Source organism: Arvicola amphibius, chromosome 6, assembly GCF_903992535.2.
Source record: "Arvicola amphibius chromosome 6, mArvAmp1.2, whole genome shotgun sequence".
Taxonomy (NCBI): Eukaryota; Metazoa; Chordata; class Mammalia; order Rodentia; family Cricetidae; genus Arvicola; species Arvicola amphibius.
The window spans coordinates 11531590-11557419 of NC_052052.2; the positions used below are offsets into that span (position 1 = coordinate 11531590).

The following is a 25830-nucleotide window of genomic DNA, read 5'->3' on the forward strand; positions in this document are numbered from 1 at the left end:
CCTGGAGTTTTTCTCTGACCTCCACATACATGTTGCAGCATGCAAACACACACACACACACACACACACACACACACACACACACACAAATGTAATACAATAAACCCATTTCTTCCAGATACAGGATGGATTATCTTCATGGCTTACCAATTTTTAGATGGTGAGTATGTGTGAATTTCATCAAAGAATCTCTCTGGTTGGTGTAAGGGATAGGGACTTGGTCTCGTCCAGCCACCGAATAGCACTAGCAAGTCCTTATACACGACTAGAGTGGCTCCAGCTTTGGGGGAAGGATAGGACCCTAGGAAAAGGCAACAGCACCATGGTTAGGATTTAGGAACATACAATTCATTAGGCTAGCTACAGGTCATCTTTCTTGGAAGGACAAGGAAGGAACCAATGTCACACAGCAGAAGAGAGAGAAGCTGGGTTTCAGGTCTTAGAGACTTATTACTAATTTGTACATCTTCATAACCAACAGAGAAAGTTACTCAGCTTTTGTTGGAGAGTAGAGTAGGTGGGTACCCATCTCAAAGGGTCCCAGCTTATCTTGGCTTAACTTTACAATGTGCTGCAGTGGCCAACAGTCAGTGGAGATCCTCCTTTGGAATTTCATCTTTTATAGGCTAGTAAGAATGCTGGGTAATGCAGTGAACCTCAGCTCCCACTCAGTCTCCTGGCACAAGAATGGGGGGGGAGGGTACTGCATGCCATTCTCTGTTGTTGTGCTGGGGTGTCTGGGAGGTCAGGTATATTACATATACTTCCCATTTATGATGGGATCATTGGGCTATAACCCTATCATAAATCACATGGAGTTTGAGACCAGTTTGGGCTCCATGAAACCCTATCTTAAAAAAAAAAAAAATTTGGTTCATGCTGGGAAGACAGATATCTCATAAACAGGAATAAGCCTTTCTAGAGTTTCTGTTTTGAAATGGCCATTGCTAGTTCCTCCAGTTCTTCACTGGGTATCTATCTCACTGTTAGTATGGTCAAAGTGACTTGTCCCAATATCTAGGGGCCAAAAAATACTGGCGTATCAAAAAAAAATTACCAGGCTAGAAATGGCTTAGCAGTTAAGAACACTGTTGTGGAATATTAATTTAAGGTGTGTTACATTAGTTTATGTTTGTGGAACATTTGTTTAATGATGCAGAGATATGTTGCATTCTTTTATGTTGCATTTGTTAAACTCTGCAAAACTGTGTTACTGTTCCTGCCTAAAACACCTGATTGGTCTAATAAAGAGTTGAACGACCAATAGCAAGGCAGGAGAGAGAAATATGTGGGGCTGGTAGGCAGAGAGAATAAATAGGAGAAATCTATGGAAGAGAGCAAGTGAGGAATGAGAAAAGGAGGAGAGGAAGACACCAGGGGCCAGCCATCCAGCCACACAGCCAACCACGGAGTAAGGAGGAAAGAAAGATATAGAATAAAGATTGAAAAGCCCAGAGGCAATAAATACACAGTTAAAGAGAAATGGAATAATTTAAGCTAGAAAAGCTGGCTAGAACCAAGCCAAGCTAAGGTTGGGTACTCATAAGCAAGGTAAGTCTCTGTGTATTTATCTGGGAGCTGGGTGGCGGCCCTCAGAGAGTTTAAGAACAAAACAAACAAAACAAAAAACAACAACTGTATTTTGGCATTTCAACCAGGGACCTGAATTTCCACATAGAGTCTGAGAAAGTTAAACAAAAGAAAAACCAGAAACGGTTCTTTAAGAAGCTCTGCCATACAGAACAGCCTTTTTCACATTAAGTAGAAACAAAAAACTAAGTAAAAAATGCCTGCCACAGGGCAGAACTGCCACTTCAGAGCTGGGAAATTGAATGCGGCTCTCAGTCACCTCCAACTGAGCAGTGAGCTTTCGACCTGGCTTTCATAGATCAGAGGAGGAAGAGCCAGCCACCAAAGCTGCAGAGGCAGAACCAGCTATAGCTAGTAAATTTTTTGCTCACATGGTCAAAAAAAGGCTACAGATACACAGTAAAGCAGATTTGTACAGAAAAAGAACACCCCTTATACAAGTTACAGTATGTTTAAATATACACGTAGGCTTAAGAAAGAAAAGAAGGATATAGTCATAGAAAGAAATAATTTTTAAAATAGTTTTTAAAGATAGAGTAAAAGTAATGTAAAAAAGAATAAGCCACACAGAGATGGGAACACACAGGGAGTCTGGTCCTGCACAGCACTGTGCTGACACTGATTTTTTTGAGTGTTGATGAGCAAACAACAGTGGCCGACAGACCTGGGACTGTGAACTGCGTCACTGAACCAACCTAGATACTTTAGGGCTAGCTGAACTTTAAAAAAGAAGTTAAGAGGTTTTGTGTTTGTTTCTATAGGAAACAAGAGGCTGTGAATTCTTTCAGGGTTAATATGGATCAGGTTTGATGGGGGGAGACCTCTTGAATCTTGACAGGTGATAGTATCAACAAAGGTTACAGCTGGTCTTCCCAGGACTTGGCCATTATCTCAATTTTCTTAGGGACCTCTAAAGATGCTGTCACCCAGACAACAGAAAGCAGTCTAGAGAACATACTACCTATATTCCCAAGAGGTAGGGTGGGTGATTTTGGTTATTTGGTGTGTTATGAATGTTTGTTATCATTTAGAGAAATATAGGATAAAAAGACAACTATTAATCTCAGATATTTTTGCATTAGCATGGATTTTAGTATACTGATAGAAATTTAAAGTTATTTTTGTTATACCGTATATATGTTTTTACTCTTGTTTGGGGTATTGTGCTTATGCAGCTCATTTAAAAATGTAATATATAATTAAGAAAAGAGGTTAGTAGTTAATATACAATAATCAAAAAATATATAATCAAACCATTAGGTATATTTTCAAAGTTAAACAGGTATATTTTAGACAGATGATTTTCAAACACTTCAAAGACCTGCAGAATATGGCATCTAAAATATTTAATAACCTAAGGTTTATCATGACAATGAGACACATCTGCTCCTGGTAGCACCAATTTACTTCATATAAGGATGATGGGCATTGAAGAATCTCCATATGAAACTTGCTTTCAATGTGGCAAGGCTAGCCATTTGAGCAAGAAGCTGCTCTTGCCTTGACTGTTGATTGTATGCTGTACTGACTGGACAAGCGGGACACAGGAAAAAGACTTTTGAACTTTGCCAAGGCAAGGTTGGACAGTCCCTCTAGATTCCTGTTTCCCAGAAGAGTCTACCAGATATTCTGCAAGACAGAGGGAAGTGACTGATAAACTTTGCCAATGCAAGTTGGGACAATCCTTCAAACTTCCTGCTTCACTGAAAAGTCTGCCAGATATTCTAGGGCTGTAGGCCAAAGATGGATGCCCCAATGTTGCAGAGGAACTCTGAGTGACTGCCTAAGCAGTTAGATGTCTCTGTTGGTAGGTAGTATTACATCCTTCTGGGATATTTGATGGAGTTAAAGACTAAATAGTTTTAGTTTCCCTTAGTTATGACAGAAAGTAAATTAGGTATACAACTTTGGAATCCCTAAAATAAAACAAATAACGGAGTATTTTCTCTGAATTTGCTAAATATAAACGGGCTGAATATTGTAAATGTAACTCTTACTAGATAACTTTTTGCTGTATGTAGCTTTACTGTGTTAAAGTTAAAAACCTTTTCATTTTTATTTAGACAAAAAAAGAGAAATATTGTGGAATATTAGTATAAGATGTATTACATCTGTTTATGCTATAGAGCATTGGTTTAATGATGCAAAGATGTGTTACATTGTTTTATGTTGCATTTGTTTAACTCTGTAAAGTTATGCTACTTTGCCTGTCTAAAACACCTGGCTGGTCTAATAAAGAGCTAAATGGTCAATAGTGAGACAGGAGAGAATAATAGGCAGGGCTGGAGGGCAGAAAGAATAAATAGGAGGAGAAATCTAGGGAAGAGAGTGAGCAACGAGTGAGAAAGAGAGAAGAGGAGGATGTCAGAGGCCACCCACCCAGTCAGCCATGGAGTAAGAAAAAAAGAACAGAATAAAGAAAGGTGGGGCTGGAGAGATGGCTCAGAGTTTAAGGGCACTGCCTGCTCTTCCAGAGGTCCTGAGTTCAATTCCCAGCAACCATAAGGTGGCTCACAACTATGCATAATGAGGTCTGGTGCCCTCTTCTGGTCTGCAGGGCCAAAACAGGGAGAACACTGTATACATAGTAATTTTTTAAAAATCCTAAAAAAATAAATAAATAAAGGAAAAATGCCCAGAGTTAAAATGTAGTTAAAGAGAAATGGGCTAATTTAGGTTAGATGAGCCGGCTAGAAACAAGCCAAGCTAAGGCTGGGCACTCATAAGTAAGAATAAATCTCAGCGTATCTATTTGGGAGCTGGGTGGCAGGCCCCCAAACAGTAAACAACAAACAACGGCTGCTCTTTCAGAGGATCAGGGTTCAATTACCAGAATCTGGCTGGCTGCTCACAACATTTAACTCCAGTTCCAGGGGATTTGATGCCCTCTTCTGGACCCCATAGGTATCAAGCACACATATGTTGATGCACATGTAGGCAGAATATTCAAGCACATAAAATAAATTAAATCCATTTTTTTTTTGAGACAGGGTTTCTCTATAGCTTTGGAACCTGTCCTGGAACTAGCTCTTGTAGACCAGGCTGGCCCCGAACTCACAAAGATCCGCCTGCCTCTGCCTCCCGAGTGCTGGGATTAAAGATGTGCACCACCACCGCCTGTCTTTTCCAAAGTTCAATTCCAAGCCACCATATGGTGGCTCACAACCATCTGTAGGGCTGGAGAGATGGCCCAGAGGGTAAGAGCCCTGGCTGCTCTTCCAGAGGTCCCGAGTTCAATTCCTAGCAACCGCATGGTGGCTCACAACCATCTGTAAGGAGACCTGGTGCCTTCCTTGCCAACAGTACATTGTATGCTTAATAAATAAATAAATCTTTAAAAAAAAAAAGCAAAACAAAAAAACAAAACAACCCTCTGTAATAAGATCTGGTGCCCTCTTCTGGACTGCAGGCATACATACTAAATATATACTATATATAATAAACAAACAAATGAGTCTTTTTTTTTTAAAAGTTTATTTTAGTATTTCTGTGTAAGTGTGTGTGTATGCCCTTGGCAATCAGAGGCATCAGCCCCCCTGGAGCTAGAGTTGCAGACCCCTGCTGTCTGACAACATGGACACTGAGAACTAAACTTGAATTCTCTGCAAGAGCAGTATGTGCTGTCAACTACTGATCTATCTCTCCAGCCCCACAAAATACAATTTTTAAAACAAACCTGGTAATCTGCATAAAAATCTCTAGATCACCTATACTGAGCCAGGGATTTTATTTCTGGGGTTAATAAGATCCCTGAGCAAAAGAAAGAATCAGGGGCTGGAGAGATGGCTCAGTGGTTAAGAACACTGACTGCTCTTCCAGAGGTCCTGAGTTCAATTCCTAGCAACCACACGGTGGCTCACAACCATCTATAATGAGATCTGGTGCCCTCTTCTGGCCTGCAGGCACATATGCAGACAGAACACTGTATACACATAATAAATAAATATTTAAAAAGAAAGAATCAACGCTGCACAGGTATTTTGTCTGGGAAGAGGGACTTCAATTGAGAAAATGCCTCCAACAGACTGCCTGTGGGAAAGTCTGTAGGACATTTTCTTGGTTAATGATTGATGTGTATGGGTTGAACCCACAGGGGTCTATGACAGTAACAGCCAAATGTCATAAGACAACAGGAAGATTTACAATCCCATCATTTCCTCAAAAATCATTTATAGTCTCAACAAAAAAGGATTTTAATCTTAGTTTTAAGATTTAAATAAGTAAAATAGCACATTTTAATTTATTCATGTGGTATATGCATGCATGTGTGTGTGGTGGTGGTTACACACTTGTCAAAGTACTTGTGTGAAAGTCACAGGATACCTTGCAGCTCCTTCCTTCAGGGATGGAATTCAGGTTGGCAGACAGGGAGCAGGCAATGCTTTTTCCTCTGCTTTCTTTATATACAGGGGCTTCCCTTTGGAGGGTACCACCATCCCGAGGGTCTTCCTTTCTCAGATAACCCTTCCTGGGAATGCTCTCATGGACCTGCCAGCAGATGCATCTCTTGTTGGTTCCAGTTCATCGTGATTAAACATCAAGGATAGACTCAGGGTTAAGAATCCTCCTGCTGGGGGGCATGGTGGACTCCCAGCACTTGGGAGCTGATCACTGTACACATCCCAATGCTCACATCAGCTCCCAGCTTCTTCAGCCTTCCAATCAGGACTGAAGGCCACTGGCTCTCTAGGAATCTTCCAGGCTTTCAGCATCAGATTGGGACTGCTGAGGTTTCTGGACTGTGGGCTGAACTCAGCTTCTCCAGTGTGCAGATGGCACTGTTGGACCACCCAGTCCCTATGGCGTTAAGTCACTCTAATGAATCCCTTTGATTTCTACTTGATTATCTATTATATTTATTTATTTTTGGTTTTTCAAGTCATGGTTTCTCAGTGCCCTGGAACTTGCTTTGCAGATCAGGCTAGCCAGATCTGCCTGTCTCTGCCTCCGATGTGCTGGGCTTAAACGGATGTGCCACCTTTCATAATCCACACAAACTCATATTCACTTACCACTCCCCTTCTTGTGACTATCTGGACTCCTTTCATTTCAATAATGGGATAATGACATAAATCCAAAATGGGTTTCACTTTACAAATGTTCTGATTAAAGAGTTACTAACATAAACTAACATTTTTAAATATATAAATATTTCACTAGTCACTAAACTATACTACAAAATAAATAAAAACAAACCCAGATTGTCCCCACTACTGACAAAAGATTTACAGTTGTATATGTGACTTGTTAATAGCTGACAATTTTGAAAACTGATCTAGGACTAGATATTAGAGACATGCCACAGGTAAGTCTAAGAATGGGACTCAACAGCATTCCACTCCAAAAGAAAAGCAGCAAGTAAAAAACAAAAAACTGGCTCCCATGTGTTTAATTGTACATTGTTGCTTTTTTTTTTTTTTTTTTTTTTTTAAAAGAGCATGGTCTAAAATGCCCTGAAACCAACAGCGAACATTGTTCTCTTGGGGACAGAAAAATGGTGTACTGGTTAAGAGTGCTCACTGGTCTTGCAAGGGAAGGAGTTTAGTTCCCAGTGCCCACACTGCCAGTAACCCCCCCTCCTGGGAATCCAATGTTCTCATCAGATCTTTATGAATGGCATTGCACTCATGTGGTCCTCAGAACTTCTGTCTGTGCTGGGCTAAAGGCCTTGGAGGGAAAGGAGTCACCTTCACCTAAATTAACCCAATGGTTTACTTATATACACTGTATTAAAATGACCTGCTCAGCATCTGCCAATAACAGAATATCCTGGGGGCAGAGGGGCTATTTCCTATAAAAACATCTGATGAACTGAACCCCATCATCGAAGCCTACTGATGACAGGTCCCTCCTGTACTGGGACAGAGTTGGTTCCCTGTAATCATGGCAGAGCCTGGAGGCAGTGGCTGCCATCTCAACATCTTTTTTTTTATTTTTACTTATTTATTTTTAGGTTTTTGAGACAGGGTTTCTCTGTGTAGCCCTGAATGTTCTGGAACTCGCTTTGTAAACCAGGCTGGCCTGGAACTCACTGAGACCCGTCTAGCTCTGGCTTCTAAGTGGGATTAGGGTGTACATCACTTCTAGTTTTAAACATTTCCTTTGTTTGTTTGTTTGGTTGGTTTGGTTTTTCGAGACAGGGTTTCTCTATGTAGCCCTAGCTGTCCTGGAACTCCCTCTGTAGACCAGGCTGGCCTCAAATTTACAGAGATCCGCCTGCCTCCACCTTATTTCTTAGTATAAACCTGTCTAAACATTTCTTAGTATAAACCTGTCTCTCCAATTTCTCCCATCTCTATTTTATTCCTCAGTTTCAACAAGATCGGACAATGATACAAAAACTCACTGACGTTAAAGCTCAAGGATACACAGACACACAGACAGGCGCGCGCGCGCGCGCACACAGACACACACACACACACACACACACAAGGTTTCACTATGTGACTTTGTTTTGTGAGCCAGGGAGACCTTGAATGTGTTTCAATCGTCTCGTGTCAGGTTCTGCAGTGATGGAATTACAGGCATGTGCTCCCATGGCAAACCAAAGATACACATTTTCACTCTTACACCCACACCCATGCCTTAAAAAAAAAAATCCCTGCATAGTTTATGAGTATCCCAATGGCAAGGACTGTAGTACCCACCATGAGAAGCAGGCCATCATGAGCATAAAGAATTCCATAGGTGTTGTTCCCAGTGCCAATAAACAGAGCCACATGAAAGACCATGCATGAGCAGGGAAACACTTACCAGCTAAAAATTAACATGAAAAACAGTAAGGGCTCCTTGATTCCACTGCAAGCTCTCTTTTGATACAATTTCTAGGGCAGGAGAGGTTGCATCTGATAACTTGTTAATTGCAGGCTTAGTCAGGGGCACCTTTCAAGTGGCTCCATACATAGTGAAGCCAATGTTAGTCACAGACCTCCCCGCCTGGAGAACAGGAAGGCCCACAAGCCCTGAAATATGCCAGTCTATTTAGTCTCCCCAGGGGACCAAAGGTTACCACAGATCTGTATGGGGCAGTTCTGTCTCATCTCTCCAGCAGCACAGAATACTACCCATCTCCAAAAAGCATGTCTTCTAGAAAAATTCCAGGATCTGAACTTTATAAACAAAAATTCCTTTCTTCCCTCTGCTCTTCCCCACACACCCTGAGACCATAGGCACGAACTGTCCCAGGGCTGCTCTGGGTCAGAGGAAACGAGGCAAAGCAGCCACCCAAGAAGAGTAAGATCAATAAACAGTGCCTCCAAACAAAGTAAGAGGAGCCAAAGTCAGCTAATGAAAGGTAGAGAAGCCCTCTAATCAAGCCCATTTCCTTCTGGGTCTGTGCTCTACTTGCCTGAGGCTCCACTGCCTGCCAGCAAGGGAAAGGTGGGTAGAAGCAGACCAAGGCCAGACCTACCCCACGAGAGGTGCTCCTCTTGATTGTGCCCTCTTGCCTCCCTACAGAACAGAGCAGCAGTCCCACCTACAAATGCAAGAGGGAAGCAGAGGGATGGAGGCATGCACACACACACACTCCTGTAGTCCCTGGATTCTAGCAAAAGGGGGAGAGGAGGCTGTACCCTAAGCCCACCACATCCAACATGCTAACAGATGGAGTTGGCAGCCTTAGATGGAAATGATGATAGCCAACTGCGGATCATATTGGCCACATCAAGCCCCGGTCAGGGGACAGACCTACTCACAAGCCCAGGAACACCATACTCCCTTCTCAGGCACTCTGCAGGAGACAGCGCCTGTGCTGCTGCCACTCACGGACACCCACAGCCCTAGCCCTGCACCGCACAAGGTTCTGCTTGCTTCTATCTCTCCTGTGTCAGGGTGTCCCCTACGGAAGACCCAAGTTTAGTGTTTATGTGCTCACTAGACCTCTACAGAACAAAATGTTTACCATGGTAAACAGGGGCTACTCCAAGTCTCCACCCACTTAGAGCCCAACTGAAATGCTTTTTGAATAAAAGGACATTGGAACCATCAAAATTGGTGCACATAAAAATCCAGTCTTGGGGCTAGAGATAGCTCAGTGGTTGTGGTGGTTTGAAGAAATTGGACCCCACAGGGAGTGGCACTAATGGGAGGTGTGGCCTTGTTAGAGAGTTCCAGTATAGCTAGGGTAACATAGAAAAACACCGTCTTTAAAATATAATTAATTAATCAATATGCATAAAATGGACTAATTTGTATCTTAAACTAGGCAAGCACTCACGGCTGCTGTGATGGAGACATGGTTTGGTTGCTGTCCATGGTTCTTGCTCCTGGCTCTGGCCACAGAAACTAGAACTTCTCCTCTAGTTTCTAGGCATAGGAATTGTCCTGTACTGGAGTAGCCATAAAGCAATGTTCTGGCCTGCCTTGCCTGACATTAGACGATGAGAGATCCATTTTGGAAGGGGTCCCGCCCCATACCTAAGAGGGAGGAATGCTGCTAAGGGACCAGGAGGACTGAATGAGGCCTGGCTGGATTGCCAGCACCTCACATGCAAGGAAATCTGTAAGGAAGCCCCAGTCTAGTCTGAAGCTTCTGGGTGGCTGAGCGGGTGGAGAGGTTCCAGGGACACATAGACCCTCTGTATCTCTTCCCACCTGCTTGCCTTTCCTCACCTGCCTCCTTTGAGACGCCCTTTAAAGCACTTTAGTTTTAGTGCGAGTGTTTACCTGCATGTGTATATTTGTGCAGAGATGAGTGCTGGTACCCAGAGAACAGAAGGTCCCCTGGAACTGGAGTTACAGACAGTTGTGAGATGCCACAAGGGTGTTGGCAATCAAACTTGGATCCTCTGCAAGAGAAGCTAGTACTTTTAACTGTTGAGCCATCTCTCCAGCACCACTCTTCACCAGGCCAAAAAAATCTCAGGGGGAAAAAAAAAGAAAAAAAAGCCAGGCATGGTGGTGTACACCTCTAATCCTAGCACTTCTGAGAAAGTTGTAGGTGGATCTCTGTGAGTTCCAGGCCAGCCAGGTCTATATAGTGAGATCCTGCCTCAAACAAAACAAAACAGCCAACGTCAAAACTGGTAGAGCAGTCTGTAAACATTTTCCCACTGTTGTTACACGATTCCATAGGCTACTTAACTCATAAATAACTCATAAAACTCTTTGGTCTAGGTTTTTAAGAAGTCATTCTTAGGGACTAGCAAGATAATTCATTGGGATGACCTGGGTTCAATCCCTGGAACCTACATGGAGAAAGGAGAACCAACTTAGAAACACTGGCCTCTAAGCTCCATACATGTGCCACATTGCATGAATGTATGCAAGTGTGCACGCGCACACACACACACACACAAACACACACACACGTGTAGATTTTTAATGAGGCATCTATTGTTTTTAATTTTTTATTTTGGTTTTGAGACAGGGTTTCTCTGTGTAGCTCTAGAGCCTGTCTTGGAACTCACTCTGTAGATCAGGCTGGCCTCAAACTCACAGAGATCCCCTGCCTCTGTCTCTCAAGTTCTGGGATTAAAGGTGTGAACCACAACCATCTGCTATTATTTTTTAAAATTTATTTTTATTTTATGTGCATTAGTTTTTTGCCTTCATGCATGTCTGTGACAGGAAGTCAGATCCCTTGGAACTAGAGTTACAAATAGTTGTGAGCTGCTATGTGGGTGCTGGGAATTGAACCCAGATCCTCTGGAAGAGCATCAGCCAACGCTCTTAACCACTGAGCCAACTTGCCAGCTCCAAGTGTGGTTCTTTCTAGAGCAATCATTCCTCACATAAAATGCAGTCATCGTGTCACAGACACATGCCACTCAAATAACGTTTTTTTAAAAGAATTATTTATTTATTATGCATATAATATTCTGCATGTAGGCCAAAAGAGGGCACCAGATCTCATTATAGATGGTTGTGAGCCACCATGTGGTTGTTGGGAATTGAACTCAGGACCTCTGGAAGAGCACTCAGTGCTCTTAACTGCTGAGCCATCTCTCCAGCCCCTCAAATAGAATTTTAAGATTCAGAAAGATTATTAAAATAGCATACACAATATAAAGGTACTGGCAGAGATTGGGAAAGATTAAGTCCCAGGGCACTCACTACTCATTTGAAAAGTAGATGCCTGGAAAGGTAGTTCAACCTCATTTCCCAAGGGCTGGGAAACAGCTGGCTTTTGAGCTCTGAAGGATTAAGCAGTCTCCCCTAGAATTCAGCTGACACCTATAAGTCAACACATGACCAATCATAGTGCTCATCTGCCTAGCAAGAGCAAGCAGTCTTTTCCACAACAGACTATGAACCACTAAGTCTTCAAATACACTAGTCTCATTCAAACCACCATGCGGAGAAAGCATAAGTTAAAAGTGACTCAGGATAAGACCTGTATCTCCACAGTCAGAATCAGCTTCCTACAGTTCAGTGCATAGAAGAAAGGTTAACATCTTAGGTGGCACTGGAGATATATAAGACAACATACAAAATAAAGTTCATTGTGTCATGAACTGTTGAGAAGATATATTGCTGTGATTGATGTAAAAAAAAAAAGCTGAATGCCAACAGCTAGGCAGTGGGTATAGGTGGGATTTCCAGGGAAGGAAAAAGGAGAATTGAGGTGCACAGGTAACACAGAGAGGAAACAGGAGGTGCAAGAGGGAAGAGAGGTAACACCATGTGATAGAATGGAAATATAGGTGGGTTAATTTAAGTTATAATATCTAGTTAGGAACAAGGCTAAGCTATAGGCTAAGCTTTCATAATTAATAAGAAGTCTCTATGTCATTATCTGGGAACTGGCTGGAGGGACAGAGAAACTCATTACAATAAACCATAGTGTTAGGAGGTTCCATAGGCTCCTGAGAGTAAACAGAGGCAGTGTTGGATGACCCGAGAGTGTTACTGAACAGGGAACCCAAGAGCAATGGTGGTGTGGACTTAAAAGCGGAGAATTCTGCTTATTTTCAGTGACACTGTGGGATCTTAACTCAAATAAGAAAAAATTATAACGGCACCTGAATTGGACTAAATGACTCAAAATCAAAGAACAAAGGACTTTCAGCATAGAAGAAAATGCAAATGACATTTTGGCAATCCGTGCATTTAGTGACCAAGGGAACAAATCTAAAGGTAGAATCGAATTTTCTCATTCACAAACAAAACAAAATAAAACAATGATATTAAGGGCTGGAGAGACAGCTCAATGGTTCAGAGCACTGGCAGCTCTTCCAGAAGACTTAGTATGATTCCCAGCACCCAGATGGCAGCTCACACCTGTCTGAAACTCCAGTTCCTGGAATCTGGCACCCTCACACAGATATCTATGCAGACAAAACACCAATGCAAATGACATAAAAGTGGGTTCCTACCAACACCTGAAATCTGGACAAGTTCTAAGAAGGAAGGAAGGAAGGAAGGAAGGGAGGGAGGGAGGGAGGGAGGGAGGGAGGGGAGGCAGCATCAGAACCTCTGGAACTAGAGCAGAGTGTGTGTGCCTGAGTGTATGTCTGCACCATGTGCAGGCAGTGCCAACAGATTGAAAGAGGTGTTGTATCCAGGTATGGGAATTACAGGTATTCACCACCACACTTGGAAAATACACTACCTAAATAATGCAACTAACCTCTCAATGGACTTGGTGGCACATACCTTTTTTTTTTAAATTTATTTATTTATTATGTATACAATATTCTTTCCATGTATGCTTGCATGGCAGAAGAGGGCACCAGATCTCATTATAGATGGCTTTGAGCCACCATGTGGTTGCTGGGAATTGAACTTAGGACCTTTGGAAGAGCAATCAGTGCTCTTAACCTCTGAGCCATCTTTCTAGCCTGTGGCACATACCTTTAATCCCAGCACTCAGGAAGCAGAGACAAGTAGATCTCAGTGAGTTCAAGGCAAGCCTGGTCTACAAGGCGAGTTCCAGGTCAGCCCAAGATGCACGATGAGACCCTATCTCAAAGAAGCAACTAAGAGCTGGAGAGATGGATTGGTGGCACCTACTGTTCTTCCAGAGGATCTGAGTTCAGTTCTCAGCAGTGAGGTCAGCCAGTTTTTTTTTTGTTTTGTTTTGTTTTTTTAAATCACCTGTAACGCCAGCTTCAATATCTCTGGCCTCCTTGAGTACCAACACTCTAGTGCATATATTCCCACACTCCAGAGACATAACATATATAACCAATAAAAGCAGTATGTCAGCTACCATTTCAATGTCATGCCTGTGTCACTTGGCACCTCTACAAACCACAGGCCGATTCCTTTAGCTGGTTCTTACCCTTCTGCTCACATCTTTCTGAGCTGGCATCATTTCTCATCTAGAGATCACTACCAGCTCTTTAGACTCTCTTTACCTTCATGATATCCTCTTACAGGAACTCACCTCAGGTGCATGCTATCCCTCTTATATCCTGTCGAGATACTTGCCCTCCATGCTCTCTTCTGTTCATTCCGGCTTCTGTCTCATTGGTTCCTCACTGGAATCCTGGGCTATCCCAAACACCCTCCCACCTCTGGGTCTTTGCGTTATTTGAGATGACATAGCCCCAGTCACTTGCTCCTTGTGGCTATCAAGTGTTTTTTTTTTAAATATTCATTTTATGTTTACAAATGTTTGCATATATACATATATAATACACACACACACACACACACACACATACCACATGTGTACCTGGTACCTGAGGAAGCCAGAGAGGACATCAGATCCCCTGGAACTACAGTTACAGATGGCAGTGAGCCTCCATGTGGATGCCAAGAACCAAACCTGGGTCCTCCGTAAGAGCAGACAGTGCTCTTAACTACTCAACTATTTCTCCAGCCCCTGTATTCATCAAGTTTTTTATTCCTGTGTTACTTTCTCCTTGATCCCCTTGTCATGACTCCCCTGGTGGAGCCCCATACACCAATCTGTAGCTCCTCTTCTACTTAGAACTGTCCAGTATTCTATATTACATTTATTTGTTTTCTATATTGGTTTTGGTTAGTTTTGTTTTTTTAAGCCAGGGTCTGACTTTGTAGCCCAGGCTGGCATTGAACTCATGGCCCTTCCCTCTGCCCCGGTCTCGGGTCACAGGCGCACACTGCCCCGGTCTCAGGGTCACAGGCGCACACTGCCCCGGTCTCAGGTCACAGGCGCACACTGCACAGGCGCACACTGCACAAGCGCGCACTGCACCAGCTCCATAGCCATCATTTCTATTCGCTCATTTTTGGTAGTCTGTCTGTCTGTCTCTTCTCTCTCATTCTCTCTTTGGTTTTTCAAGGCAAAGTTTCTTTGTATAGCCCTGGAACTCACACTGTAGACGAGGCTGGCCTTAAACTCAGAAATCCACCTGCTTCTGCCTCCTGAGTGCTGGGATTAAAGCCATGCCATGATTGTTTGACTTTTTAAACACCCTGGATATGCCAGGTGGTGGTGGTAAATGCCTTTAATCCCAGCACTTGGGAGGCAGAGGCAGGTGGAGGAAGCTAAAGAGCAAGTCCCAGGACTACCAGGGCTACACAGAAAACCCCTGCCTTGAAAAAACAAAAACAAAACAAAGCCCTCTCCCCTTATTTGAATTCATTCTCCATTAAAATTGGAATTTCTGTCTGCCACTGACTTACAAGGATCTTTTTTTTTTTTTTTTTTTTTTTTTTTTTTGGTTTTTCGAGACAGGGTTTCTCTGCAGCTTTTTTAGAGCCTGTCCTGGAACTAGCTTTTGTAGACCAGGCTGGCCTCGAACTCACAGAGATCCGCCTGCCTCTGCCTCCCGAGTGCTGGGATTAAAGGCGTGCGCCACCACCGCCCGGCTAACTTACAAGGATCTTAAACCAGTTCCTAAATATCTGTTACTTGAAGAAATGAAGGAAAAGGTATAGGCAGATGGGTCAGTGAGTGAAGTGCTGTGGGATAATCCTTCTGTATGCTGTGAATATATATTATTCTCACTGGTTAATAAAGAAGCCACTTCAGCATATAGCAAGGCAGAATAACGTGAGGCAAGAAAGCCAAAATGAAAATATAGAGAGAAGGACGGAGTCAGAGGAGAAATGAGCCAGTCCCTGGGGAGGGGAAGCAAGATGTGCTAGTGAACAGGTAAAGCCATGGAGTCTCATGGTAAAATGTAGATTAATAGAAATGGGCTAATTTAAGTTACAAGAGCTAGTTAGTAACTAACTAGCTATAGGCCAAGCATTCTGTAATTAATATAAGCTTTTGTGTGATTGTTTGCAACTAATTTGCAACTAATAAAGTTTTATTTTACTAATAAAATAAGTAAAATAATAACACCTACACTTCTAAAGATCCAGCTAAAAGTCATCCACTTCATTCTATCTTCATGCCATGACTCTAGTCCAAGCTTTCATAATTTCTCCTGGTTCTTACTGTGATGGAGCCTCTTCAATCTGCTCTCTTTGATTTACTTCCTTAAGTAGGTGCGGCCTTGTTGGAAGCAGTGTGTCAACAGGGGTGGTGGGCCTTATGCCCATGCCAGGCGGCCCAGTCGCTCTTGGCCCATGGATCAGGATGTAGCTCTCAGCTACTGCTCTAGTGCTGTGAGTGTTGCCGTGCTCCCATATGATGATAATGGACTAAGCCTTTGAAACTGTAAGCAAGCCTCCAATTAAATCTTTTCTCTAGAAGAGTTGCCTTGGTCATGGTGTCTCCTCACAGCAACTGAACAGTGACTAATAAGACACTCATGATGTGACACCCATACATCTTGCTTTCAGTTCCTCTAGTATGTCTTCCTCTTTGCTGCCTCAAGGTCTCTGCATATGAATTCTCACTCATTTCCACTTCACTTAGCACTCCTATTTAAAGTAGTCATCTCTTTTTATTTTGTATTTTGTTATTTGGTTGTTTGCTGTGTAATTTTTACCTTGGCTTTTGCTTTACTACTCTAAGCTCCATGAGTTCTTTCTGGAGAAGTCCACCACATACAGTCTCTTTCCACTGTGAGATCTGCCACCCTCCTGCTGCAATCCAGCTGGAGCACCGCTGCCACGTCAGTCTGTAGGGCAAGGGGACCTGAAAACTTCACTTTGGCAGCCTAAGCCATGATGCCAGACAGACCAGGACCACCTCAGGCTTCTGTGTGGCACACCCAAATCTACATGGAAGACACCTGCTAGAGCAGTCACTACCAAGACCCCTGCCAATCAGAAGCACTCCACTGTTTGCTTGATATTTCACTTCTCTAACAGCTGAGTCTGAAGACTAAACACTGCTTACGCTGCAAGCATGGGCGGCACACACTCAATTCTACAAAACCACTTTGCAGCTGGAGCCAGAAGAACAGCCCTCCCTACAGCCTGCCCGTCCGTGCACTCAGCAGGTCAGCCGGACATGGCAGGACACACAAATTGTGTTTTATTCTAAAAGACACCAATGTTTCAGTTAGAAAGTGGTTTGGATTGGGATTCAGGAAGGCATACACAAACAGTCTTTCAGGGTATCGTCCCAAGGGATTTATGCCTAAATGAGAATTTCATAAGACTCTTTATTAAATCATTGCTTTGTTTTGTTTTTTTTAAAATAGGAATTTCAAAAAACTAGGCTCTAAATACAGGTTGTAGTGTGGTGGCAACTAGGTCCATTGAAGACACTTCAGCAGAAAGTGACTTTAAACATCCAACAGCTTGTTTTAAAAAGGAAACAGGTGTGGTGGTACATACCTGTAATCCAAGCACTGGACAGAGGCAGGAAGATCAGGAGTTTAAGACCAGCCTGAGCTGTAAGAGACCTTATCTCCATCAAGCAGTCAACCAAAAGGAAACAGTCTCAATGACCACTCTCCCATAAACTCTGAACACCAAACCAGCTACTTCTCCAGGTCTATTATGAGGATTTCTTTTTTCTTCTTTTTTCTTTTGGTTTTTGGAGACAAGTTTTCTCTGTGTACCTTTGGAGCCTGTGTACTCATTCTGATTCTTGAACTCACAGTGATTCTCCTGCCTCTGCCTTTCAAGTGCTGGGATTAAAGGCGCGCACCACCACCGCCCAGCTACTATGGGTATTTCAAAGTACAGTCTTTAATCTCAGAGGTTTAACAGACTGGAGAGAATGCTCGGCAGAATCAGAACACTGGTTAAATTGAAGAATCAAGTACGGTTCCTAGCATTTGTGCTGGTTGCTCAAAACTGCCAAAATTCCAGCACAGCAGATCTGATATCCTTTTCTGGACTCTGCAAGCACCATCCCCATGCTATGTAATTAGAAATAAAATAAAACTTTTTTTTTAACTTTTTATTTTATGTGCATTGGTGTGAAGGTGTCAGGTTCCCTGGAAATGGAGCTACAGACAGTTCTGAGTTGGCATGTGAGTGCTGGGAATTGAACCCAGGTCCCTGGAAAGAGCAGTCAGTGCTCTTAACCACTGAACCATCTCTCCAGCTTCTTAAAATAAATCTTAAACAACAATAACAACAACAACAACAACTTAGTGGTTTACTAAAAAAGAAAGTTTGGTGTCTACTTAGATAAAGCTGTGAAAGTCCCCAAACCAGAGCTCTATTTGCAAAAGAAGGAATATTAAATACCCATGGCGGATTATCAAGGTGTGAAGCAAAGTTAGAAGACAGAGGCAGAATCAACACTGACTGGGACAATGGAGCCTGCTCTGAAGTGGCAGCTGGGCCTTATGCCAGGTACAGTGGCCACAGGGTACCGAAGCTGAAAAGATGTTCTACATTTTAAATTTTTGTCTATTTATTTGATGTACATGTATGTTTTATCTGCATGTATGTGTCTGATGCCTGTGCAAGGTGTTGGATCCTCTGGAGTTGGACTTATAGACTGTTGTGATGGTTACCATGAGGGTGCTAAGAAAAGAACTTGGCTCCTTTGAAAGAGCAGCAAATGCTCTTAACCACTGAGCCTCCATGCTCTGCATTTTAGAATCTATGACTCAAGGGCTGGAGAGATGGCTCAGCAGCTAAGAACACTTGTTGCTTTTGCAGAGGACTGGAGTTCAATTCCCAGTGTTCACGTGATGACTGACAATCATTTGTAAGTTCAGTTCCAGTGGATCCAACAAGCATGCACATGGTTCACATACATGCACACAGGCAAAACACATAAAGTATATGTTTTTTAAAAAAGAAGAATTTGTGACTCCAAATATTTATCGAATCCTAATACTTCACTAAATGAATGGGAACAAGGGAACTAGAAAAGGAGACCTTCCCAAACATAAAATCCTGAGCCCTGAAACAGTACTGGCCTTCAAATTGTCTGTAAGAGGAACATTTAGCCATATTTTCAATACTTTTATATAGATCTGCACAAACCCCACCCTCTCCCTCTCCTAGTACTCTAGTGACCCTGTCTACATGCTCCTGCTCTATTGGCTTACTGCAGGGAGCAGATCTCAGCCTCTGGGCACAACTTCACAGCAGCGGTTCTATAAACACAGGGAACGTCAACTGGTTTCCCCCCCAGTCCACACCTTTGAGGGGCGCCATAACTCACAGTCACCGAGGACTGAGATCATGCCAGAAATGAAGCTCCTGCCTCCTCACCAGGGCCCTTTCTAAAAGACCCAGCTGACCCCAACCAGTATGGCAGGGATGAAAGCATCCAAAGAAAATGAAAACCCAAGTCTCCTTGGTGTTGAGACTGAGTCCCAACCTTGAAGAGCCAAATGAAGAGTGTTGGGGAAAAGCCTGCCAATGGATCTAGCAGAGCATTTTACACCCCACCCTGGGGGCACAGGGGACTCAATTTCTCCACGGCACCAGCAGCTCCATCTTATGACTGATACTTCAAACTGACGGGGATCTCATGAGTACAAAAATAACTGTCTTTTTCAAAGGCAAGATTAAATCAAAAGGAGAAAAGGAATCTGTTTTCTAGCCTAATTCTGTTATCCTGGGACGGGGAAGGAATGCACCTCCTATGGAATCTTCCCACACTCCTGAGTAACCAGCAGAGGCACGTCCCATACACTCCCGAATATCTGAGCTGGCAAGAATAAGTGTTATTCAAAGACCTCAGCCCTGGGACAATAGCTCCTGTCAGTCAACTACAGTTCTCACGTCGCTTTCTGCTCTTCGACTCATTCCAAACACAAATCACACCTGTGCAGGTACCTGAGAAAACCATACCAATGGATTCACACACTGGCACAGTGATTTTGGACAGGTACCAATAGTATTTTTATTTTATTTTTCTTAATTTTGAGACAGGGACTTTTTATGTAGTTCTGGTTGTCCTAGAACTCTCTATGTAGATCAGGCTGGCCTAACACTCACAGAGAGCCATTTGCCTCTGCCTCCCAAGTGCTGGGATTAAAGATATACTTCACTAAACCCAGCTACAACTTTATTGTCAATGCAAAGACTTAGATGAGCATATGACCCTGGGTATTTACACAGCAGATTTGATAAGGAACCTAAGACACCAGTAACATATGCTTGAGTCCATGCCAAGAAGGCTTCTGTGAGAAGGTAGAAATCAGCAGTCCATCACTTACCTGAAGCCAATGGTCGAATCCACTCTTTGCTATTTAGGTCGAGCCTCCAGAGGTCATTGAAGGCAGCATTGCAACTGCTCTGGGTACAGCCTCCAAAGACATACATAGACTGATTGGCATCATAATAGCATGCACCTACACGGGCGGGGTGGAAGCAAGAAACAAGTGACTGCAGTTTAATTTAGTGATATTTTCAATAACTCAAACCATTATTTTTCAAAACTCTAATATTCCACATGTTCAACAACTCCTCTATACCAGACATCAAATTCTGATCTCCACATATTGTCCTCAGATTGATCAATATCACATTATTCTTGCAAAGAAAGTCCAGAAAAAGCTATGATGAGCATTTTTTAAATTTATTTTGAAAATTTTTAAAGATCTATTTTTATTTTATGTTTATAGGTGTCTTTCTTGCATGAAGGTAATGTGCGCCATGTATATGCAGTGCTCATGGAGCTCAGGAGAGGATGCTAGATCCCCTGGGACTGGAGTCACAGTTATTAGTCACTGTGTAGATACTGGGAACTGAACCCAAATCTTCGGGAAGAGCAGTCCGTCGGTGCTCTTAGCAGGCAAGCCATCTTTCCAGCTCTAAACATCACATTTCTGAGTACTAAGCAAACTAACAACAACATCACGGAACAAGGTGGCAGAATTCCAGGAAGAGCAATATGCATTCAGATGGTAGCTGCTTGAGAGCAAAACTTCTTTGAGTCCAGCTACATCACTATCTAAACTGCATCCTGTGTCCTAGAGCAAGGAAGATGTTCTTCCTCTGTCTTCCACTGACTTCGCTCTAAGTTTTGTATTTTCAAATGAAACCTAAAGCACAAGCGTTTACATGGAACACAACTGTGGAAGCATTCTAACCAGTGCCGTGAAAACCACACAGACGCCAATGTGACTAAAGCAAGGTGGGATTTTATGAAGTGAAAGTACAGCAAAGGAAACCGCAGTTCAAGCCCAAAGCAATCAAAGGGAACAGCAGAGGCTATTGGACTCCTAGGCACGCTGGCTGGTGTGGACTAAACCAGGGCAGTAGGGAAACTGAAAGAGAACCAAGGCCACAGTCAGCAGTCATTATATCACCCGAGCTTTTCCAAGAAACAGGGGCAAAGAAAAGGGCTAAACCCAGAAAGATCTATCCAAGTTCAGATGCGAGGTGGGAAAGCTGAACTCTGCCGGCATCTCCCTGAAGGCTCATCCAGCTGCTGTCCTTAGGAAAAGATGAACACAGGCCCTGCAGCCTCACGTTTACCAGCTGGGCTTGGGAGAGACTGAGCAAAGCTCTTTGTGTCTACATCATGCCACACAGATGAGTTTCCCCTCATTTCTCATATGAAACCAATGAACTGAAGGACAGAGTAAAAAAATTCGGAGTTCTGCGACACTAGTGCTTAGCTGCAGGGATCACCTAGCTATCTGCAGGTGCAGTTCAACCTCACAAACCACTACTTTCAGGTCTCTTTTCAATTACAATGCCACTTAGTCAAGGCAGAAAAGAGGAACTGCTCCTCTGTAGTGAGGAGCTGTGGACTGCGTTCCCGCCGCCTGGCTTTCTGCTTCCTGGCTAGCTTATGCCCCAAAATAACATCACACAAATTGTATTCTTTTAAACACGGCCTGACCCATTAGTTTCAGCCTCTTACTCACATCTTGACTAACCCATATCTAATCATCTGTTTAACACCACAAGTGGTATCTTACCCGGAAAGATTCAGCATGTCTGACCTAGTAGCTGGCTTCATCGCAACTGGTTGTAGAGGCAGGGCAATTGTCTGAGCCATCTACCTCACTTCCTTCTTCCTGTTCTGTCTACTCCACCCACCTATTTTCTAACCTATTAGGCCAAGCAGTTTTCTTTATTAATTAACCAATGAAATCAACAGATTGATAGAAGACCCACCTACATCACTCCTCCACTGCACCCCAGCCTGTATCGGCTGCCAGTTACAGTTATAGCAGCGGTGTGCACTAGCTCTGGAAGTTACCAGTTCTCTTAACTCAGTGGGCTGTCAGGCAGGTAACTAGCTGAATAAAGCTGTGTGCTTTAGTAGTTGCCCCAGTAATGACTGCAGATGTCACAGCAGTAACGATAAATGCAAGGCTGTCACAGACTAACTCCACCGCTTGTCCGGCACTCATGGCAGGGATATACGGAGCTTTAAGGGTTCTGGTCTGGTCGTCTTCTTTGAGATAGAGTCTATGTAGCCCTAGATGTCCCGGAACTCACTCTGGAGTCTAGGCTAGTCTAGCTCACATAGAGAGTCACCTGGCTCTGCTTCCTGAGTGCTAGGATTAAAGGTGCGTGCCACCACACCTGGCCTTTAAATGTTATCCTGTCTATGGACCCTTGTTTTTGGTTTAAAAATAATTTTGAGCGGCTAAAGTAAAAACTCAGAAGTTAAAAGCCCTGGTTATTCTTCCAGAGGACTGGGATTCAACCCAATACCCACATAGAGGCTCCTAACATCCACAATTCCAAGTCCAGGAATTTGACAGTCTCTTCTGACATTCGAGGGCACTGCATGCACATGGCCCAAAGACATACATGTAGGCAAAATATCCATACACATATAATAAAATAATTTAAAATCTTTTAAATGATAATTTTTAAGTTCTATCTAAATGAGATACTTTGTCTTCACAACAAGAAAGTCTATTTTAAAGTAGAGTCTAGCATGGTCTAACAGCTCAAGTATCAGGCTAGTCAGCTCCCATTTCAAAATAAAATAAGAGAAAGTAATAAAAACAAATAGAGTAAAAAGTAGAGTCTAGTAAAATCCCATTGCTCACATTTACTAAGCACTGTAAATAACAAAGAACTAAGTTAAAGAACATGAGAAGAATAAGGAAGATTCCTGGGGCTACATCTGGGTCTCTATTAAAGAAACTCACCAGCTATACGTTATTTTGCTTCCACAAAGACAGGGTCTCACTATACAGCCCAAGCTTGTCTTGAGCTGTGGTGATTCTCCTGCTGCAGCCTCCTGAATATTAGGATTACAGGTGTGATTACAAACTTGGATTCCCTCAGACTTGGGATGAACTAGTAATTCCAATGATGGAGCAATCATGAAGAACTAGCAGTATTCTAGAGCTTTTGAAATATAATATTTATTACAATGATACTTGATAAAGCAAATCTGGGTTAGCAAAATGGCTCATCTAGTAAAGGTGCTTTACAACAAGCCTGATGGCCTGGGAACCACATGGTAGTGTACATGCATGTGCATGCATACACGCACACACTAAATAAATAATAGACTATGAGGATAGTCAAGGCTAGTTTAAGTTGCCGGAGTCTATATACAAACTCTTAGCAACAGCTTCCTTCATGTAGCAAAAGAGCAGAGTGCCTTTATTTTTCAAAGAGATAGCAAACATTCTTCTCTATTTGGATTGAAAACTCAGCCAGCTGGGCCCCATGAGGTCCTTCACATGTATTTTAATCCTATACTAAAATAGGGCAGGCTGCATTTTCCTGTTTCTCTCTGAACAAAGAAAGGTTTTTGAAGCAGGAACATGGGGCCCAAAGCTAAGGTGCTAGGAGTCAAGTGACACACAGCTGAGTTCCAGTGACCATGGGTCAAGTACTAGTGAAGAGCTAGTGAAGCTGAGATAAAGCAGAACAAGGACACATCACACTACTGGACACAGTGCATACAGTTGAGACAACATGGTCTATAAAATGAATTCCAGGTCAGCTAGGGCTACATAGCGAGACTCTATCTCAAAACCCACAAAGAAAATAGGACACTATTTTCTAATATTTCTAAATCTAAATATTCTAATAAACACCCCATTGAACTCTGCTTACAGACTGTCTTTACTTGAGACACTGAAGTGGTGACAGCAGGGGTGAGCAATTCTCAGTCTCACCCACTGTTACTTGCCTTGTACTCAAGTTCTCCACCCAAATTCAGGACCTCTAGATGTCACCATACTTAGAGCTCACGGCAGTGTGAATACTGCACTGGGAAACGGAGAAGCTCCGTGCTCCAACTGTTAAATCTCCCAAGTAAGTTCACGTGTTCTGTGAACAACTATGACAAAGAGACCTGTCTCAAATTGTCGACAAACCACACAGCCACAAAGACAAACCACACAGCCACAATCTAACTGTACACATGCAAGTCAACATTTCTTCGCAGACCAGAAAAGTCTCCTACTGAATTACAATCATCTCAGGAGCAAGAGCTTCAGGAATCTGGATTTCCACGGGACCTGGAACAATACCCAAATGTTCCCTGAGTGAGCTGCATGCTCTGGCTTTGCAAACTTTCAGATGTCAAACTCTCTTTTGTTTCCCTACTGTCACCAGGGAAAGGCCCTGAGGCATTTATCCCATGCAGAAAGAGAATACTATGCTGTTATGTATCTCCCATCTACAAGCTGGGACATATTTGATAAGGTCTGTAATTACATAACTCAGGACAGGCGAGGGTGGTAATCCAGCCTGGGCCTGCAGACTCCTGGAGGTGCCAGATCAGCAGTGTGTGGAACTACCTGACTATATGAGAAGTCTAAACACTTCAATGTTGAGGATTCTCTACAGTAATCTGACGAGGGTATCCTCCATTAACCTAGGCTGGCGTGAACAGACTTGCAGACATTCACTAAAGATTACAAAACTGGCCTTTTCACTTCACCTGCTTTTTCTGTACCAGGCTTTTAACTGAACATGTATTTGTTATGTCTATGGTTTTTAAATTTTTTTAAAAAATTAATCGTGTGTGTGTGTGTGTGTGTGTGTGTGTATGCCAAGGCAGGTGTGTAGGAGCCAGAGAACTTGCAGGAGTTGGTTCTCTCTTCTGTGTGGGTCCTGGGAACTGAACTGAGGTCTTCTATCCTAGCGGTAGGTGACTTTTCCTACTAAGCCATCTCACTGGCCCATATTTGTTGTGATTAAGCCTACAAATCTCGACAATTATTAAAATGTCTTCATACTGACGTAGATACTCCAACAGAACTGACATTACAAAGGATCTGCTAGTAGATCTGCTTAGGAGACATGAGGACACATACCACAGAGCTGCCTCCTAAATATCCGAAAGCACAACTTTTGAGTCAGGATGTATTAACCAGCCATTAGGCTCCACTCTTACAACAAAGGAGGCAACCCTGACTTCCATCGGCCATTGGGTCCTTCACCATATGAGTTCGAGGGGGCAACACAGGTTCACAACCAATGTTAAGCCCTGGCCTACCATAGAGCCCCTCAGTTCTCTTTTCAAGAAGTTGACCCTGGGTAACAACTATTTGAAAAATAATAACTCCTAGCTCCACCACCAAAAACTGGGACTGCAAGCATGCACCACTACAGTCAGCTTGGATTGAGGGCGGGAACTGAGGGTGAGTGCAATACCTCATTTAAGATGATGGTGACATTTGCTAAATTAAGGAAGGGAGAAAATTGGAAATAGGGGGCCATTGAGCTCTACTTTTAGCTGAACTGAATATGAAACATCTAGTATTTCCATGGTAACAAGTGAAGAATCAAAAATGCAGATCTTGAATCTACATGAATTAGGGATATGAAAGAAAACTGAGGGATCAAGAATAGATACACAATAGAAAAAGGAAGGTGCCAAGGGGGGGAAATTAAACCCTTAATTTTCTTTTAATTTTAAAATTACATTTATTAGCCAGGTGGTGGTGGTGGCACATCCCGGCACTTGGGAGGCAGAAGAAAGCCTAGGTATCTGTGAGTCCAAGGCTAGCCTGGTCTTCAGAGTGAGTTCCAGGATAGCAAAGGCTACACAGAGAAATTTCCTGTCTCCAAAAAAGAAGTTCTTTCTTTATTTCCTTCCTTATTTATTTA

At 42.9% G+C, this 25830-nt stretch overlaps 1 protein-coding gene across 3 annotated transcripts in view; it reads right to left on the reverse strand.

The window, feature by feature from the left end:
• Fbxo42 (F-box protein 42) overlaps positions 1-25830 on the reverse strand; it is a 63560-nt gene that overhangs the window by 9210 nt on the left and 28520 nt on the right. For 2 of the 3 annotated variants that reach the window (XM_038334114.2, XM_038334117.2), the window contains 2 exons: positions 20001-20135; positions 148-301 (listed from right to left, as the gene is read on the reverse strand). In XM_038334114.2, the coding sequence (XP_038190042.1) occupies positions 148-301; positions 20001-20135 (289 nt within the window). Of the gene's footprint in view, positions 1-147; positions 302-20000; positions 20136-21713; positions 21770-25830 lie in introns of those variants that run through there. The other variant, XM_038334116.2, reaches the window with a different exon arrangement.